This window comes from Anolis sagrei, chromosome 1 (assembly GCF_037176765.1).
Source record: "Anolis sagrei isolate rAnoSag1 chromosome 1, rAnoSag1.mat, whole genome shotgun sequence".
NCBI lineage: Eukaryota > Metazoa > Chordata > Lepidosauria > Squamata > Dactyloidae > Anolis > Anolis sagrei.
The window spans coordinates 315331002-315351998 of NC_090021.1; the positions used below are offsets into that span (position 1 = coordinate 315331002).

Sequence of the window (20997 nt, forward strand, 5' to 3'; positions counted from 1 at the left end):
CACTTTCATTTTTCTTTTCCAGGAGTTTCTAATTGGGGAGGCTATGCAGTTGCTTGTGCACTTTATATTCTTAATACATGTGAAATACATGATCGTTACTTGAGGAAAGGAGTTGGGTTTCCCAGATTATCCAAGAAAGCATGTTGGGCATCAGCACTACCCTCTGTTGCTAAGGTATGGTGTTTTTTTGGTTTGATTTTTTTTTTTTTGTGGGCGGGGGGGGGGGGGGGGGAGGAATAAGTGTTCAGAAAGCTTGGCATAGGATACTGAAAATATTCCAATGTAGATCACTTCAGGCTCTTGATTTTTACTAAATTTCAGGCATTTGAGACGAAGTCTCTGTATCTTCAGAATATTCCACATTGAAAACACTGTATACAACATTATTTGCAAAGCTCTTCAAGTTTAAGGAGAGATTGTGTAGAAAACAACCTTGCATGGTTTGATTCCCAAGATACCTCTCACATTTCTCAGCTGCAGTAATTAGATAGTAGAAAGATACTTTGAAGTTCCAATGCAAAAATGGAAATGTGAAATGCCTGCCGAGAAAAATGCTGTTACTGTGAATTTTAAGAATAAATTCTGAACTACCTTTCTTGAACTGAATACATTGTTCTCTTTTTGACATGGTAGTCATTTGAAAAGGAAATAAAACTTCAATACAATGAATTAAAATACAAAGATACAAATGTTTTTAAATGCATTAAAATATCTCAAAATCTTAAAAGCAGACCAAAATAATTATAGAATCCACTTTTTAAATAGTTAAAATAGCAATTTCAATTACTGAGTACTATGAGGAACAACACTGCATTGGGTGCCCATGGGATGCTTAAAAAGGTAAGGCCAGCCTAGTTCTTTGTCACCATAACTATTTAGAAGAATTCTCTGAGTGAAAAAGTAATTGGTGAATCATTTTCTCACTACAATCTGATTGAGATAGCTAATAAAGCCTAATTTGATTCTCATGACCAAAAATGTTCTTTGGGTTTCAGTGGAACCGAGAAATACTGGTTTTGGTAACATAAACTTTTTGAAATGTTTTGTGTGACACTATTCCTGGTACATGTAACTGCCATACTTCATGCATTTCTTATGATAGGCTAGATAGTGTAATGCTACTTAAAGTAACAGTATAGTATAGAACAAATTATAATTAATTCTATAGGAATGTTTTTAACAAAAGAGAATTTGCAGAGGTTATTTATAACATATCACATAGAATTGGAAGGAAACAGATTTATCCATCGTTTTATTCTGTTGTGTGCTATACTTCAGTAGAAATTGATTATATCACAGAATATAAGGGATAGTTGCCCAAAGTATGTTGAAGTAGATCTGATATGCTGTGTTGTCTGTTTCAATACCTAGGAAGAAAAGTTGCTCCACATATTGCAACAGAATGAAGTCCGTAGTGGAAAAACTGCTAGTTTGGAAATGGAAGTGGATGGTCTGCCTTTCTATAATGTCCACTCACTTATGATTGAGAGGCTGTTGAAGGAAACTCTGATATAACCCTTCCTTAACAAGGGATGATAGGTTGGTCATTTTAAAACACATTTTATTTAATTCTTCCAAAGAGAAAAGTGCTATCATTCCCTCATTAAAAAAGATACCATTACAATGGACCCTCAGTATCTATGGGGGTGTGCTTCCAGGACACACACAGGTACATTTGCAGTCTCTCCACAGATTATGAGCCTGCAGGCATAGTCTACCCCGTCGAGGCTGTAGTAAGTAGACTATTCTATTGTTTGTGAAGTCTGTAGAAATCTAAATTACTGACTCGGTAGACTTTCAGAATTATCCTTTCATGAATTAACTTTCTGAAATTCATTTGTATAGATATCTGCCTTTATCAAATTCAATATATATATGTGTGTGCATGTGTGTGTGTATATAGATATATAGATATATATAAAATTAAGACATTATCCAAGCCCTCATTTGCCAGATTACTTATTAGAATAAGAATTCTGGCAGTAGCTGCTTGTTTTGTTATTAGAAAACTCTTCAACTGTCTATTTTTCTTCATAATTCAGTTAAAAAAACATATTGGACTCATTTAGACATAATGTTAAACTGTGGTTTAGCATTACATGATGGTAGATCCATCAATTATGCAGTTATTCAAGAGCTGGGAGCAATTGTTAAATGATGTGACCTCTTATGTGTTTCCTAAAATAATGTTTTCCTTGGGTATTGTGGAGGATGGTGTCATATCAGTGTGTGTTGAACAGTCTACTTGGCATCAATACCTAGAATGTCTGGAAAGGGAATGTCTTGTCTTTTGTCCCAGGCAGCAGACTCTCTTGGGCCGGCTCTGTACAAGTGAGCCTGGAAAAGACTCCACTGCTCTTCTGCAGTCCTTCATCCCCATCTTTCCCCAGTGAGGCCTCAGGAAAAACATCAGACTCTTTTACTTCCATTTTTAACTTGCACTTTAAATGTATAACCAAATCATGAGAACTATAATGTGATTCATTAAATTAAATCTACTTCTAAACATAATTCATTAAGCTGGCTTGTATCAATAAATCCTACTTAAAATTGACCACTTAAAGAGGTAACACTAAACTGTGGTAAATGAAAAACTGAATAAAAATGTCCATTCTTGCCTTTGTGACCATGTTAACATTTTATCTAGACTAATTGACATGTTACTAAATTACATATCAATGATAGAATTGTTTGGAGGATTTTGCCACTAAGGTCTACCTTTCAGACGTGCCCTTTCCGTAAATGGTAGAACTGTTCCTGTTCATAGATGGGACTGAGAATGATAAAATCTCAAGTCTGCCTCTCGTTCTCCATGACTTTTTAGTCCAGTTTTTAGATTATAAGGCTGTGTGATGTAATAATTTGGGTTTCCATTAAGATCTGGGTTCAGATCCCCACTTTGCCATGGAAACACAATGGATAACTAGGACAAGTCATACTCAGAGGACGGCAAAGACAGCACCCTCTCTAAACAATTCTAGTACAGAAAAATCTATGCTAGGTTTATCTTAGAATTGCTTAGAATTGAAAACAACTTGAAGGCACACAATAAACAAAATCTGCAAGTGGAAGGGAGAGTCAGTGACAATTGCCTCTCTGTCCCTTGTCCTTCAGGAAATCATGATGTGAGATGGAATTTTTACATGGAAGCAATCTGGAACCAGCCTTATCATTTGTAAATGTTTCAAAATCATATGTATTTATGCAGAATAAATAGAGATTTACAGCGCTGTTATGGTTTATTTTCCCTCGTGGACAATATTTCCCTTGTAACCAAGATAAATATTTCTGCTAACCTAAACATCTATCTGTATGGCCTTTCTAAATATTTCTGCTAACCTAAACATCTATCTCATGGCCTTTCGTAAGGGCCTGAAGACATGGCTCTTCGAGCAGGCCTTCAAATGAGCGCTATGCTATTGGAAATGACAATAGTATATTACTATTTCAGTGTTACTGTATCCTCAGCAATATTTAGTATTTATAATATTTGTTCATAAATATGTGGATGAATACATCATTCAAAATTAATGTGATTTCTATAAAGATGATAAAGGGAGGAAAGGTTTAAACATTATCATATTAACCAGGTGAATTTGTTACCTGTCTTTGATACATAAACATATTGTTCTTTAGTGAAACACCCAGTTTAACACTACATACACTTGTGAAGTCTTCATGGCCCTGTTTCTTAAAGGCATTGGCAGAGATGCTACATTGGGAGACATTGTTACCTCCTGAATCTACCTTTTAAGCCAAAGTGCCTCTCTCTATATGGTTTGAAAAGTAGGGTGTAACACCATAAAAGTTAGGTTGTTTGTGCGTGTCAGGAGCAACTTGAGAAAATGCAAGTCGCTTCTGGTGTGAGAGAATTGGCCGTCTTCAAGGACGTTGTCCAGGGGACGCCTGGATGTTTTATGATTCTGTGGGAGGCTTCTCTCATGTCCCCACTTGAGAGACTAGAGCCGACAGACAGAAACTCACCCCCTCCTTGGATTTGAACCACCGACCTTTCGGCCAGCAGTCCTGCTGGCAGAGTGGTTTAACCTGCTGCGCCACTGGGGGCTCCTATCATAAAAGTGAATTACTTTTCTTACTTATTTACTTAGGTGATCCCTCGTAGTCCGAGAATGATGGTCCTCCAAGTGTAGTATCCTGGAGGTGGGTCGGTAGGTGACTGTGGAGCCCTATTCTTGGATCTGCATCTTCTCCCACAGTGAGGGCATTGGTTTCCAGGTGGAAGGCGGTCCCTAATTGGCTTGACGTGCCTTCCTCTTAGCACATTTTTCTTTCGCCCTCCATTTGTGCCTCTTCAAATTCTGCAGCACTGCTGGTCACAGCTGACTTCTAACTGGAGCGCTCAAGGTTCTCAGTGTCTATGCCAGAGTTTTTAAGGTTGGCTTTGAGCCTGTCTTTAAATCTCTTTTCTGAATTAGATTAATTATGATGATGTAAATTGGCTTTATAATATTGTAATTACTTAACAGGATGTCAACTACTTTTTTGCTATGTGCTGTTAAGCTGGCTTTGATTTATGGTGATCCTACAAATAAGAGGACATACATCTTAGATCAGCAGATGGCTAATTATTAACCAAATAATAATTTGGAATACACTTTTGTAAATATGAGGGGAGAAATTACAACGCTAGGGTATTTTTTCAGATTGACAAATTGGTGGACTAAAGGGCTTCTGCAGTTATCTAAAACTGCTTTTTAGCAGTTTTATTTTTAAACTTTGATATAATTAGAGCAGTAGTTCTTAACCTGGGGTTCCCAGGTGTTTTTGGCCTACAACTCCCAGAAACTCCAACAAGTTTACCAGCTGTTAGGATTTCTGGGAGTTGAAGGCCAAAACATCTGGTTGAGGACCACTGAAGTATGGGCTGTCACTTGGAAGGAAGAAGCATACATATTACACAATACCAGATCAGTTGTAAAACATACCTTTGTTTTTATGTGACTATTCAAGTATATGACACCATTATCATTATTAATTATGCTCACTGATTTTATTTATTAAATCCATGTTCAGCATTTTTAGTACAAATATCACTCAAGATGATGAACACTAATCAAATACATGAGAAAAAGTGCAATTTAAACATAAAAGTAATGAATCCAAAACACAGTGAAGTATAAAAAATAAATGGCATCACAACATTATAGCCTGTTTCTTAAAATGTGCTCAATACTTCCCAAGATAATTATAAAAATGTGTTTGAGAGCCCACAGACAATTAATACACAAGGCTAGTTCAGAAAGCAAATCAATTTAAAACATAGATGCCTATTTTAATGAAAATATTTTGTTTACTGACAGAAGGACATAAAAATAATTTTATCTGGCTTTCTTGGCAAGAAGTTGCAAAGACTAAGAACTTTGCATGATTTTGCCAGGAGATTGCAGCTCTCCCTTAATTTTATCGAATATACCTTCAGGAAGTGTAAAAACCCAAGTAAAAGCTCTACTGGCTTCAGAGTCACGCCTCCTGCCAATCAAGCATGCTGGCTTGTGATTGGATGACCTCCCCACTCCAGACCAGAGCACAGGAAATATTTGCTACCATATATACATGTATATAAGTTGACCTCATGAATAAGTTGAGGGAAAGTTTGGGGGTCAGAACTTGGGACTTTGATATGACCCATGGATGAGTCAAAGGGCCTTCTCCAGAGAGGGGAAAGTATCACCACCCTTTTTCTGTCAGGCCTTTAAAAAGGCAGAGAGTATAGAAGGTTGATGCTTCTTTTAGATTCACCTTTCACAAATCAGGAAAAGGGGTTGGTTCCTTTTTTTGGATATGGGTTAAAGTACAGTACTTGCATTGACTCACGGATAAATCGACCCAGGATTTTAGGGTTAATTTTTAACTAAAATTTCTAGATCTATACAGTATATACGGTAGTGTAGTTTAAAAAGTTTTGAAATGTAATAATATTTTCCTTAAAAATCCATTTCCGATCATAAGACTTGATACTGCTAGATAACAGCTGTGTAAGTGTCGCCATCTGTGTCCTTTTGCTTTAACTATCACCATCATCTAAACCAGTGATCAAATCAACAAATGTCTCCGATCATCTTTAATCCATATGTGTGTTTTATATTCTTTTGGAATTTTTTATGTGAACAACTGATGCTAAATACGTTTTAAAGCCAACCTTACTTAATTCTGTAGAATGTGACCCCATGATCAGAAAAACAGCAAGTGTAGAATAAAACTGAAAAAGAGCTGCAAGGAAACCAAATAAAACAAAATTTTAAATCAAGAGATAAATGCATGTGTTCGGTACTTTGCCCAAAGTAAAACTTTGCCATAAAACTACTTAATAAATGGAGTGTTAAACCAAACAATACTAATCCACTCCTAGAGTATGAATGTTTTGGCAATGTTTTCTAGTCTAATAACATCCTCTTCTAAAGTGGGATATATTTCGTTTTGGCAATGTGTTCTAGCATGTTACAGCAGCTCTTAATTATGCAGTGGCAGCTTTATGCTTTCCATTCAATAGAATAACAAACTATTTCAATTTGGTCTCCTGTTACCTCTTTAAGTTTTAAATACCAATTAAACTTCTTGTACATTCTATACCAGGCATGGGCAAACTTGCCCTCCAGGTGTTTTGGAGTTCAGTTCCCAGAAATCCCAGTCGGTTTACTACCTATTAGGAGGTGTGGGAGTTGAAGTCCAAAACACCTGGAGGGCCAAAGTTTGCCCATGCCTGTTCTATACTATTCACCACTTTGGTTACTGAAATCCCCATTCATCCTTTGGGAACACATTTAAGGATCTGAATTCACAGCTGTAGTGAGACTGAACATTTACAAACACTAATCTAGATAGTTTAGCACCTCTCCCTCTCTAAAATCGTTCACACATAAATGAGAGTCCCAAAAGATACGCAAGTTTTTACTGCACATATTTCTATATATGCTTTTTTAATTATGAGTCATTATGGTGTAGATATTGACTCATAATAAAAAAAAATTCTGGTTTTGTTTTTTAAAGGTTCAAAAAGAAAAGTGCACCTTTCTTTTTGCTTCTGCATTTACATTTTTTCATGTGATAGAGATGAGTAGGACAGTTTAAAATGCTGTACATTGATAAAGATACAGAATATACTAATTTGAATTTTAAACATGTTACACATTTTACCTTTTACATGATCACAAAAATCTAATACTTTGGTCACATGTCCAGTAATGTTTCATTGTTTTCAAACTGTAAAGGTGTTTCAGAATACTGGAAACAAAATAGATTCTTACACTCCTGGAAGTATAGTAAGCCAGCATTATGCATGGGATGTATAATAATTGTTAAACGATTGCCTGTTTTATATATCATCACCCAAAATTGGAGAGAAGTTCTGAATGATGTTAAAGAAAGTAAGGAATTCCTCTTGTGGAAGGAATATCAGTGTCACACTGTTGATTGTGTTTTTCAATCATGAACCCTCTTGGCACAGTGAAATAGATTTTATACATTTATAGAAAGTGAACAAATAAATCCATGGAGGCTTTACATTACTTCTCCTTTTGGATGTGGCTGATCATTCTTCCATTTCATGAGCAACTTGTACTTTACTCAACAACTGTGAGTCAACATCAACCTTCCCCCTGAGTTTTTTGACAGTTTCTGGAGTACTCATGGGATAGGATTCTTTGGTTTCTGTTTCCGTCTTCCAGCATTTGAAGTGCTTTGAACAAGTGTTTCGTATTTTGGCAAAATCCTGATAAGTGTTCTCACTGGAGAAGCAATACAATATTGGGTCTGCAACACAATTAAAAGTAGTCAACAAAAGAGAAATGTGGTAAACGTTGAAGATTCTGCCAGCGAAATCACAGCTTGTCTCAAAGAGGCTGCGTATCAGTAACAGAACATGATATGGTCCAAAGCAAACCATGAAAATGATCATTGTGCTTGAAACCAAACGTTTAATTTGAATCTTTTTTCTTTTCTGAGTGCCATGACTCTTGCGGACAACACGAAGAATTCCACAGTAAGAAAAAATTAGCAATAAAAATGGAAAGAAGAAACCAGCAGCAAAACGGTAAAAATTCATGTTATGCTCCCAATTTTTAATAGGATAATGCTCAAAGCATACCATGTGGCTCTCAGAATCTTTACTCACTTCCCCATGTGTAAAAACGAGCCAGCAAGTCAAAATTTCCTTGGCCCAAATAACGATGCTCACAGCTGTAGCAGCCTTCATTGTCCGAAACTGATGGAAGTGAAAAGGGTATACCACAGCCAGATAACGGTCAATTGAAATACAGCAAAGGAAAGCCACGCTGATGTAGATATTTTCATACAGGAGGATGCCACAGATTTTGCATAAGAGTTCATCATAAGTCCAATTATCATGCTGTAAAACATACTGTATCCAAAAGGGCAAAGAAAAAATATAGAGCAAATCTGCTATGGTCAAATTGCAAAGGTAGATTCCAAGTTCATTCTTGGCCTTGACCTGCAAGTAGCCATAGTACAATGAAAGACAGTTTGCTGGGAGTCCTATTATAAAGACAAGTATGTACACCACAGGCGACAAGGTCTGGTGTATGTCATGATTAATGGAGCAATTCAAAGTATTGTCCATCAAATCCTCTGAAGAGTTTCCCATGTTCTCCACTCAGTAACCGCAGAAGATCAGGCTGGTCAGGCATAATTTTAATCTACTGTCTCATTATTTCTATATTTTCTCCACATCGGTGTCACTGCTTAAACACCTGCAAGGGGGGAAATCACAAAACTGCTAATTAAAATCACCACTACCAACAAGAAAAAAGAACACATCTTTATAGGTTTTTTTTAAAAAAAGATTTGGATGTCCTTATGTTATCACTAAGCTCAGCACAAGTGAAATGGATACACGCTTGGATGATGAGAAGATTGGGTACGGTTGTTTTTTGTAATAATTGTGCATTGTAATTGCTTATTGGTAATTTATGGATAATGTGTTAAGTCAATTGTTATATGTTGTATGGAACCACTGCTGTTTCTACTGTTTTTACTGTTTGTGAACCGCTGTGAGTCGCCTTCGGGCTTGAGATACAGAGGTATATAAGCAAAGTAAATAAATAAATAAATAAATAGCTGCTAAATGCCCCCATAATGGATTATCTATATAATTCAAAGAAACATATTGGGGGTTGGATTCAAGTTCTATATTTCCATTGTTAAAGTCTTTCAGAATATTTGTGCTCAGTCTATTATAATGTTCTCAGAATAGAATATAGACATAACCGACAACATAGATTAGAATCCTCTATCATGGTGTACATTTCATAACTTTATATATATACTGAGCTACATAGGAGACACAAGAGGGTCCTGATGCACAACAGAATCAATGCACATCTATTTCATTGTACATTGCTCCCAATGTACCGTAGGTTGGTCACTTTGCTGCCCCCCTAACATAGTAATGTAATATAATAGCCCATTATTTGATATGGAAATTATGGAACTGCTCAATTCTAACTGCCGCAGATGTAGGTCCATTTATGAAGACCTAAGTTCCCAACAGGATTCTGGACATATACCATATTTACTCGAATATATTTCTCACCTTTTAAAGCTAAATTTCCTTCCCAAAAATAGGGTGCACATTAGATTTGCATAATATGGTAATCTTAGTGCTGAGCCAAAGCAAAACGGGTCAGCTGCTTCAGGAGCACCTGGAGCTCCTATTTGACAAATACCACCTCTAATTTAATTGCCATGGCTCAATGCTAAGCAATGCTGGAATTTGTAGTTTGGTAAAACATTAGCATTCTACAGCATAGATGCACCCAAAGGTTTTCTGCACATTTGCTGAAAGTGTTGGTGTTCTAACACTTTTGTTTTTAAAGAAGGAGTTATAAGCAGGCAGCCACTATAATGCATACCTTTTTTGTCCAAATTACCAAGAGTGCACTTTTTGCCGGTGTGCATTACGTTTGCCAGCAAATACTTTCTTTGGTTTCAGAGTTTTGGAAATTGATGTGCACATTAGATTCGAGTAAATATGGGCAGTTGATAAAAAAGAAAAGAGATTTTATTCCTTATAGGTTTAATTGTCCAGAGTCTTGTCAAAATGCAGAAAAAGTGCCCTGCAGAAGTGTGTAGCATATATACAATGTCTGCAGACTTGCATTTAAAAATCTTTCTGAAATGTAACCCCCCTGGCAATTCTCACATTGCAGTAAAGTAGTACGGATCCACTGTAGTACGGATCCACTGAAGATCTTTAGGCATTCAGCCAACATCAGTACCTTATCCTTAGATCTAATCTTACAAACAAGGCTTGTTTGGAAATAGGTGCTTTAATTCAAAGACATGCAAAAAATTCAAACAATGTAGTTGTCGGAAATTCTATTGTTTGACACATCAAAGCGTAGGAAGATGAGCTGGTGAGTTTATTCCTTAAAGTTTGGGAAATGAGAAATTAAAAAAGTATTGTTGAAGGCTTTCATGGCCAGAATCACTGGGTTGTTGTAGGTTTTTTCGGGCTATATGGCCATGTTCTAGATGCATTCTCTCCTGACGTTTCGCCTGCATCTATGGCAAGCATCCTCAGAGGTAGTGAGGATGCTACCTCTGAGGATGCTTGCCACAGATGCAGGCGAAACGTTAGGAGAGAATGCCTCTAGAACATGGCCATATAGCCCAAAAAAAACTTACAACAACCCAATTAAAAGAGTGATACCCAACACAACATCCTGGCCTCTTATCAATGGAATGATAGGTTGGTCCAGTTTAAAACTGGAGATCTACAAATCCAAAGTCACTACTATGGTGTTGTATAAACTGTATCACAATAACACATGTTCTGTGCCATTTTACAAAAGAACAGCTATGCTGAAACAAATCAAAGCCTTGAAATTCTCACAAGAGCTGGTCAGGAGTATGAGTCCTATCATGTTTATTTGAGGCATATCATGTATGTATTTCAGTCTATGAATATGTATACTGGATGATGGCTGTTGCCATGGTTTGATATTTGCTTGCATTGACCATGGGTAAAACTTCCATTAAGAAAGAAATGTTTTGCTAAGGTTAGCAGATGTTTTGTGCAGTTGCAAGCAGGAGCACTATTGGCCATCCACTCCCAAGGTTGTTCTCATGAGAGAAACGAATGAAGGGTGGGCTAGGCGTTGTTTTAGTTTAAGGGGCAATTAGGATAATGCCTGCAAAGAGAAATTGAGACTACATTTTGATAAATGAGATGGAAGCCTGCATACTATTTGAACTGTGGTAACTATAAAAATGTATTGTGCAGTAACTATTTTCCAGATCTGACTGCATCCATGGTATGGCTATCAACTCTCAAATAAACTTTCTATATTTTTTGAGATCATTATTTTGACAATAACTAACTATATGCTTATTGAAAGTCAGTAGGAAGATGCCTTTTAACTGGGATTGATAGACATACTAGATCAGTGTTTCTCAACCTTCCTAATGCGATACCCCCACATTTGATTTTTTCATTTTGGAGTTGTAGTTGCTGGGATTTATAGTTCACCTACAATCAAAGAGCATTCTGAATTCCACCAACAATGGAATTGAACCAAACTTAGCACACAGAACTCCCATGACCAACAGAAAATACTGGAAGGGTTTGGTGGGCATTGCCTTTGGAGTTGTAGTTCAGCTACACCCAGAGAGCACTGTGGACTCAGACAATGATGGATCTGGACCAAACTTGGCACAAATACTCAATATGCCCAAATGTGAACACTGGTGGGGTTTGGGGAAAATAGACCTTGACATTTGGGAGTTGTAATTGCTGGGATGTATAGTTCACCTACATTTAAAAGAGCATTTTGAACCTCATCAACAATAGAATTGGGCCAAACTTTCCACACAGAACCTCCATGTCTTGAATGAACTTGCTGGTATGAGCCTCTCTCCAGCCTCACACGCTCTCCCTCGCCCCCATATGTGCACCAAGCTGCCATGTGCCAAGCATGCCTGCTCTCCTCTCCCCTGGAGTCTCAAAAACAGCCCTCCGTTTTGCTGAGAGGCCGGCCAATCACAGCAGAGGAGGGCTTTTTATGGGAGGATTCGCCAGCTGTTTTCCAAAAGGAAGAGAAGGACAGGCGGAGAGATCTTCAGCCTTCTCTACCAAAGGGGTTCCCAATATATGTCTTTAAAAAAAATTAAAAGTTTCCAAATTATAAAAAAAGTGGGGAAAGGGGGTAAAAACATAGGGGAGAAGGGAAAAAAGAGAGAGAGAAAGGGATGTTAATATAGGGAGGTACAGAGAGGGTTAGGTATAAGGGTATTTGTGCTTCCATTCTTCTCTATATTGGTTTTATTTATTTTTTCCTTATAGTCCTTTTTGCTGCTTTTTGTTGTATCCTCAGCGATGGCATCTTCTGTCAGCTTTTTTCTCTATGAAGGTAGAGATGATCGGGATATAAAAGTTTTAAATAAAATAAAAATAATAAAATAAAATAATAATTTTACTTTATTTTCCTTCAGCCATTCTGTGAAAGCAGTCCAGTCTTGTTTTTATATATCTACCTTGTGACTTAGAGACTAATGATGTTAATTTATCCATGCTCATAATTTCTAGTATTTTCTCAATCCATTCTTCTCTTGATGGTAGGTCTTTTTGTCTCCATACTCGGGCATAGACTAACCTCATTGGCATAGTTGCATTTGTGAAGAGCTTATCTTTATTCCAGTTCATGTTTGTCATCTCTTATAAAAAATACTCAGGATGCATTGGGAATTTTTCTTTCAATATTTTTTGGCATATTTCATGAATTTCTTGCCAAAATCCTCTTGCTTTATCACATGACCACCACATATGGTAAAAAGTTTCTCACACTTCCAACAATTGTGATTGTAACCTTTAGTAAATTTTGCTATCTTCTTTGGGGTCATGTATCATTGATACATCATTTTTAGCCAATTCTCTTTTAAATCATAAGCGTAGGTGTATTTTAGTTTTCTATTTCACATCGTTTCCCATTCCTCTAACATTATTGTCCTTCCAATATTTCTTGCCCATTTGGTCATACAGTCCTTAATCTGTTCCTTTTCTGTACTCCATCCCAGCGATAGCCTGTAGATGTTTGCAGTAGTTTTCTTTTCATTCCTTAAAATCTTATCCCAAGTTGATTGCTTCTCCTCAAATCCTACTTTGCTCTCCTTATTGTAATATTCTTTAATTTGACAATACTAAAACCAGGATAGTTTCCCAAAGTTTCCTCTTAAGTCTTCTTGAGTCTTTATTTTAAATTCTTTCCCTTCTTTCTTTAAAATAACACAATACACAGGCCATTCACTCCAGCCTCTAATATATGTCTTTGTGACCCCTCTGAAACCCCCTCGCGACCCCCTCAATGGTCCCGACCCTAAGGTTGAGAAACACTGTACTAGATAATAAGGAGTAGGTAGGGCTAGGAAGATTTAATATTACTAAACATCGGTAACCACAGGCACATCTCTATATGAATCCATCTAGTCTCCTTTTGATGCATCCAGCTGTAGTCAGTGATTTGGCTAGCCTGGCTACTAGCCCTGTTGTGGCCTATTGTTGTCCCTTCACGAGAGAGAGAGGGTGAGATATAAAACAAAGTTAAAAAATAAATAAATACATTTTAAGAGGGAGGACTCTCTTTTGTTACGGAGGCTGAGAGGAAGAGTACAGCCTTACTGACGCTTGTATCTGGTCAATGGAAAATAGTCTGAGAAGCAAAAGATAACAGAATAAATCTAAACCTCTTGTTATACATCCTGGCCACTGATGTAGCAACAGATCATCTTGTTTTTCTTCTTCTGGGTATATACAGGGTTAGTCAAAATGAATAGGCCAATAAGAAAATTAATTGTACCCGAATGTATGTTTACTGTAACCAAACCTTAGGCGATCCCTCGTTGGACGAGTAAGATGGTCTTCCATCATGGGTTTCCTTGTGGGTCCGCATGTGGCTGTGGAGCCCTATTCTTGCTCTGCATCTTCTTCCGCAGTGAGGGCATTGGTTTCCAGGTGGAAGGCGGTCCCGGTCGGGGTTGGCTTGACGCTCCTTCCTCCTGGCACGTTTCTCTCTTTCACCCTCCACTCGTGCCTCCTCGAATTCTGCAGCACTGCTGGTCACAGCTGACCTCCAGCTGGAGCGCTCAAGGGCCAGGGCCTCCCAGTTCTCAGTGTCTATGCCAGAGTTTTTAAGGTTGGCTTTAAGCCCATCTTTAAATCTCTTTTCCTGTCCACCAACATTCCGTTTTCCGTTCTTGAGTTCGGAGTAGAGCAACTGCTTTGGGAGACGGTGGTCAGGCATCCGGACAACGTGGCCTGTCCAGCGGAGTTGATGTTGGAGGACCATCGCTTCAATGCTGGTGGTCTTTGCTTCTTCCAGCACGCTGACGTTTGTCCGCTTGTCTTCCCAGGAGATTTGCAGGATTTTCCGGAGGCAGCGCTGATGGAATCGTTCCAGGAGCTGCATGTGACGTCTGTAGACAGTCCATGTCTCACAGGCATATAGCAGGGTTGGGAGGACAATAGCTTTATAGACAAGCACCTTAGTATCCCTACGGATGTCCCGGTCCTCAAACACTCTCTGCTTCATTCGGGAAAATGCTGCACTTGCAGAGCTCAGGCGGTGTTGTATTTCGGCGTCGATGTTGACTTTGGTGGAGAGGTGGCTGCCAAGGTAGCGGAAATGGTCCACATTTTCTAATGTTACACCATTAAGCTGTATCTCTGGCATTGGAGAGGGGGCGGCTGGTGACTGCTGGAACAGCACTTTGGTTTTCTCGATGTTCAGTGACAGGCCAAGCTTTGTGTATGCTTCTGCAAAGGTGTTGAGAGTGGCTTGTAGATCTTCTTCTGTATGCGCACAGACGACATTGTCATCAGCATACTGGAGTTCTATAACAGATGTTGTTGTGACCTTGGTTTTGGCTTTCAGTCTGCTGAGGTTAAATAGCTTGCCGTCTGTCCGATAGATGATTTCCACTCCGGTGGGAAGCTTCCCATCAACAAGGTGAAGTATCATGGCGATGAAGATGGAGAATAAAGTTGGGGCAATAACACATCCCTGTTTGACACCTGATTCCACCTTAAATGGGTCACTTTGGGAGCCATTGCTGTCCAAGACTGTTGCCATCATGTCATCGTGGAGGAGCCGCAGGATGTTCACAAATTTGCTTGGGCACCCGATTTTTTGGAGGATGGTCCAGAGAGCACTGCGATTCACTGTGTCGAATGCCTTTGCAAGGTCAATGAATGCCATGTACAGAGGTTGGTTTTGTTCCCTGCATTTTTCTTGGAGCTGTCGTGCAGTGAAGATCATGTCCACAGTTCCTCTGGAGGGGCGGAAGCCGTTCTGGGATTCTGGGAGGGTGTCTTCTGAGAGGGGCAGAAGGCGGTTTGCAAGGATTCTTGCGAGGATTTTTCCAGCAGAGGTTAGAAGGGAGATACCTCGATAGTTTCCGCAGTCTGTTCTTTCCCCTTTTTTGAAGAGGGTGATGATGGTGGCATCCCTGAAGTCTGCTGGGATTTTCTCGGTCACCCACACTTTTTCTATGAGCTGGTGGAGTTGGTGTGTCAGCGCAGGTCCTCCCTCTTTAAAGATTTCAGCAGGGATCCCATCCGGTCCGCTGGCTTTGTTGTTCTTTTGTTGGCTGATGGCATTGCTGACTTCTTCCAAACTAGGCAGTGCTGCAAGCTCATCCCTGGTTTGTTGTTGTGGGATTTGTGAGAGGACCTCTTCGGCCACACTGGAGCTGCGGTTTAGGAGGCTTTGGTAGTGTTCTTTCCAACGTAGTGCAATTGACTTTTGGTCCTTCAGGAGTTTGGTTCCGTCTGATGAGCGTAGAGGCTGTATGCCATGGTTTCTTGGCCCATAGATGACCTTTGTGGCTTTGAAAAATCCTTGAGCATTATGGGTATCTGCCAGGTGTTGGATTTCTTCAGCCTTCTTTGTCCACCAGATGTTCTTGAGTTCTCTTGTCCTTCTTTGGACCTCAGCTTTTGCACTGGCGTAGATCTTTTTCTTAGCAGCACAGTTGATGTCTCTCTGCCATGTTTGGAAGGCTTTCCTTTTCTTGTCGATTAGCTGTTGGATCTCGATGTCATTTTCGTCAAACCAGTCTTGATGTTTCTTGGCTTGGTATCCAATAGTTTCTTCGCAGGCTTGGATGATGGAGGTCTTCAGTTTGTTCCAATGTTCCTCAACATTTTCGGGGTGCTCTGTGGGGAGATGGTCCTTGAGTGCTGTTTGGAGATGGGCTCGCCTGGAGGGCTCCTGAAGGGCTTGGGTGTTCATTTTGCGCCTTGTCTTTCTTCCTTGGAGTCTGCGCTTGGGGGCGATCTTGATAGCCATCGTGGATCGGATTAGCCTGTGGTCGGTCCAGCAGTCATCAGCACCTGTCATGGCTCTTGTGAGGAGTACGTCACGGCGGTCTCTGGCACGTGTGATTACATAGTCTAAGAGGTGCCAATGCTTTGACCGGGGGTGCTTCCATGATGTCTTGAACTTGTTTTTCTGGCGGAAGAGCGTGTTGGTGATGACAAGGTTGTGCTCCGCACATTTGGTGAGAAGCAGGATGCCATTCGAGTTGCTGTTTCCAACCCCGTCTTTTCCGATGGTCCCTGGCCACAGGTCGAAGTCTCGCCCGACTCTTGCATTGAAGTCCCCCAGGAGAATGATTTTGTCCTCCTTAGGTATCCCCGATAGGATGGTGTCCAGCTGACAGTAGAATTTCTCCTTGATGTCTTCATCAGCGTCTAGTGTTGGTGCATAGGCACTTATGATGGTTGCCCGTTGGTTTTTGGCAAGATCAACTCGGAGGGTGGAGAGTCGTTCGTTGATGCCAGTGGGTGCTTCGGACAGATGTTTCATCAGATCGTTTCTTATAGCGAAGCCAACTCCATGCATTCTTTGGTCTTCTTTGGGCAGTCCCTTCCAGAAGAAGGTGTAGCCTCCTTTTTCTTCCTTCAGCTGTCCCTCTCCTGCTCGCCGGGTCTCCTGAAGGGCTGCTATGTCGATGTTGAAGCGTCCCAGCTCCCTTGCGATGATGGCAGTTCTGCGTTCGGGGCGTTCACTGTCACTGTTGTCCATCAGTGTCCGTACGTTCCATGTACCGAAGTTCATTTTTCTTTTTTGGCCGCAGGATGGTGACCCCACTGGACGCGGCAGTCCAGTCAGGGATAAGTGAGGCAGACTATGTTTAGGGCACCTTTTCTAGCCCCCTCCCCGTGTGGGGTGAGCAGAGTGGGTCCTAAAAAGGGCTGCTCAGTCGCGGATACAGCTGCCGAACTACTCAACTGCCTCGGACCTTGAGGTAGAACGACTGAGTCCGTACCCACCGCCCATGTGCCAGTCTGTGACTAGGGGCTTCCAGATTTCACAGTCCTGCCCCCGTCGCCACTCGCTGATCGCCATGGGACTTTGGTTAGTTGGTTTTTATTTTCTTTGGAAGACGCCTGTGCGTGGGTTTTTTTAATGTGTGGAGGTCAGTGCACAACTGATCAACACACAGACTTCACAGAGTGAGGTTCCACTGGTGATGTAGTTTAACACAATGACCGTGGCTTCTCAGTCTGTTGCAGCCTTCTTCCGCCTTCGCAGCCGTTGTAACATGTACCATGTTATCCTCCGCCTGCTCCGCCGTTGAGGTCTTTGGGTCTTCAGACTGTGCTTGGTCTGGGACCTCCCCCGCGGCCACTCCTGGGAGTGCACGACTCCAGTTGTTGTGCCCACAGGTTCATCGGAACACGCAAGCCCCCTCACCACGACAAGGTGACAGTCCATCGAGGAGGAACCAAACCACAGCTACGTAGCGACAGATAAACTATCAAAGTTTTTTTTGAGCAACACACATGTACGTTAATGCCGCTAGGCATCGCTAGGAGTCGCTGTTTTCAAAATGGCGGAATCAGGCAAAGAGAAGGCATTTTGTGTGATGACATTTGCTAAAACAATGTCAGTAATTACGGTCCAGCGAGAATTTCGAGCCAAGTATGGCAAGGAACCACCTCATCGACATTCCATTGCGAGGTGGGTAAAGCAATTTGAGGAGACGGGCTGCTTATGCAAGGGTAAAACCACAGGACGACCGCGTGTCTCCGAAGACACCGTGGAATCCATTCGTGCATCCTTTCAACGAAGTCCCCAGAAGTCGACAAATCGTGTTTCCATGGAATTGAACGTTCCGCAAAAAACTGTGTGGCGCGTGTTACGCAAACGTTTGCAGTTCAAGCCGTATAAATTGCAAATGGTGCAGGCTTTGAAAAAAGGTGACTATTCGAAACGACACGATTTTTGCGAATCAATGCAGCGAAGACTAGAGGAGGAAGGCTTTGCCAACAGACTGGTCTTCAGTGACGAGGCAACGTTTCACCTGTGCGGGAAGGTCAATAGGCATAATCTCCGCTTTTGGGGATCTGAAAATCCTCATGCCGTATTGGAACATGTAAGGGATTCGCCAAAGGTAAACGTTTTCTGTGCAATAACCAACCATCACGTGTTTGGCCCATTCTTTTTCGCGGAGAAAACCGTAACAGGCATAGTGTACGCTGACATGTTGTCTGAATGGTTGATGCCACAGTTAGAAGAGAAAGTGCCCGATTTCGTATTCCAACAGGACGGTGCCCCTCCGCATTGGCACAACAGTGTACGCGAGTACCTCAACGAACACCTTCCCAGACGTTGGATTGGCCGTGCTGGAGTGACTGATCTTCCATTCCTCCTGTGGCCCCCCAGGTCCCCCGACCTCACACCATGCGACTTTTCTCTCTGGGGGTATGTGAAAGACACTGTGTTCCGACCTCCATTACCGCTGACCTTGGACGACTTAAAACAGCGCATATGTGCTGCATTCGATGCCATTACGTCGGATGTGCTGCAACGGATGTGGAATGAACTGGACTATCGCTTGAACGTCTGCCGTGTCACACGGGGCGCCCATATCGAACATCTCTGAAGGTGAGACAAAACTTTGATAATTTATCTGTCGATACGTAGCTGTAGTTTGGTTACAATAAACATACATTCGTCTAAAATTAATTTTCTTATTGGCCTATTCATTTTGACTAACCCTGTATATGTTGGACCGATCCTGGTTTCCCATTAATAAACCCACCTTTCTATGAACAAATTAGTCCCATTTTGAATATTCAGCTAATCCTGTGGCAGAATTTCTAAAGAGATCCCCTCCTTTCAGCTTATCCCTGTAACATCTCATCTTCAATCTTATCTACTGTGACTGAGTTATGAAATTCAAATATTATGCTGGCACAGCCAGATGATCACAGCAAACAGATTATAATGACATTGCTTGAAGTGTAGATGGGCAGTATTAATAATTTAGTAACACTCCTAACCTAATCACTTTGTAGTTTTTGCTTGGGGTGTATTTTACAATGCACTTTTTAAATGTCCTGCTGTGATAAAAGCAGCGCTATGTCATCATTTTTACCCGGTTTTGCTGAGGGAAATAAATCTGGGGAGAAATGACTTCCCAAGGCGACACAACCAACCCAGAGTGTTTCAAAAAGCTGTCCGTATCTAAGTTCCTCAGCACATCGTCTCTCTAAACTGTTTCTAAAAGTCATTAACATACACCCTCCAAATAAAAAGACTAAAATGAATAAAATTATACAGCCAGTTACTATATTTTCTATTCTAGACTTAGGGCATATAGAGTAAAAACTGTATAAAGGATTCACACTTTACCATTTTGATAGCTCTCTCTCCCAGCCATGTCAAGGGAAGATGGAGACAATTCAAAAAAGTTTTCCTGAGTCGAATTGGAAGCAATTGGATTGTTGTGGATGTAACTTCTTCCACTGATTTCAAAGGGGTAAGGGGAAATGGATTGGGATCATGCCTTCTGCTTGCCATGGTAGGACTGAATTTTATGAGGAAGAGCTAATTGAGATCATTATTTTCCATCTCCCAACTACTACAATACTTCGTCTTGCAAATTTTGTACACTTTATGAGAGCTGTTCCTGCCCAAGAACAGCTGTGCATTTGGCATTTTACTCTAATATATTGCAAAATAACATATGTTTGTGTATAATTCCTTCAGAGGTAATAAAATATCACTGTAGCATTAAACAAAATATAAACAATGGGCTAATTAGTCAGCAGTGTATAGTTTCCATCCTAAATAAGACACATTATTACTCATTGCATCAGCTAAAAGACTGAACTTATTTGCACTTGGAAATTCCCTTGTCTGCTTGGCTTCCTTTTCACAAATATCATATTATTCATATGACTATTATATCTATAAATTTAAGGTCAATATTATTGCTCAACACATTGTTAAGAATTGTAGTGAATTGACAATTATTGAATATAGCTAAAACAAAGTCCTCAACTGGGCTTTGCAGACTAATGGATACTCCATCGCAGGCATCAGAACTGCAAGAACAAGAACAAGCCACGAGAGTAAAGACAAAAAGTGTTCCTGCCATACATCAAGGGAACCACTGACCGCATAGGGAAGCTGAAGAAGAAACACATCCTACAAACTAACTAGAGACCCACAAAGAAAATTCAACAAATTCTACGTTCAGCAAAGGACAAGAGGGGTCCTCTCACCTCTTCAGGAGTCTACCGTATACCATGCAGCTGTGGACAAGTCTACATAGGGATCACCAAATGCAGCATTGCCCAAACACAAATCACAGAACATGAAAGGCACTGCAGAGTACTTCAGCCAGAGAAGTCAGCCATAGCAGAGCAACTGATGAACTAATCTGGACACAGCATATTATTTGAGAACACAGAAATGCTGGACCACTCTAGCAACTACCATGTCAGACTGTACAGAGAAGCTACTGAAATCCACAAGCATGTGGACAATTTCAACAAAAAGGAAGAAACCAGGAAAAAGGAAATGATCAAAATCTGGCTACCAGTATTTTAAAAACTCTAAAATTGTAACAGTAAATAAAAAAGAACACTCAAAAACAGGGGAATCCCAGACAAGAAACAAATCAGGGCCAGCTAATTACCTCCCAGCAAAGGATTCCCCCAGGCAATAAGAA

At 40.3% G+C, this 20997-nt stretch overlaps 2 protein-coding genes across 7 annotated transcripts in view; one reads left to right on the forward strand and one right to left on the reverse strand.

The window, feature by feature from the left end:
• DGLUCY (D-glutamate cyclase) overlaps positions 1-6910 on the forward strand; it is a 38659-nt gene extending 31749 nt beyond the window's left edge. For 4 of the 6 annotated variants that reach the window (XM_060756717.2, XM_060756708.2, XM_067462965.1 and 1 more), the window contains 2 exons: positions 23-174; positions 1372-3230. In XM_060756717.2, the coding sequence (XP_060612700.2) occupies positions 23-174; positions 1372-1515 (296 nt within the window). In that variant the 3' untranslated portion in view covers positions 1516-3230. Of the gene's footprint in view, positions 1-22; positions 175-1371; positions 3231-4109 lie in introns of those variants that run through there. The other 2 variants (XM_067462962.1, XM_067462963.1) reach the window with 2 other exon arrangements.
• Positions 6911-7030: 120 nt separating this feature from the next.
• GPR68 (G protein-coupled receptor 68) lies at positions 7031-8814 on the reverse strand. Its single transcript, XM_060756695.2, has one exon. The coding sequence runs from the start codon at positions 8618-8620 to the stop codon at positions 7550-7552; it is 1071 nt and encodes a 356-aa protein (XP_060612678.2). The 5' UTR covers positions 8621-8814; the 3' UTR covers positions 7031-7549.
• Positions 8815-20997: the final 12183 nt, after the last annotated feature.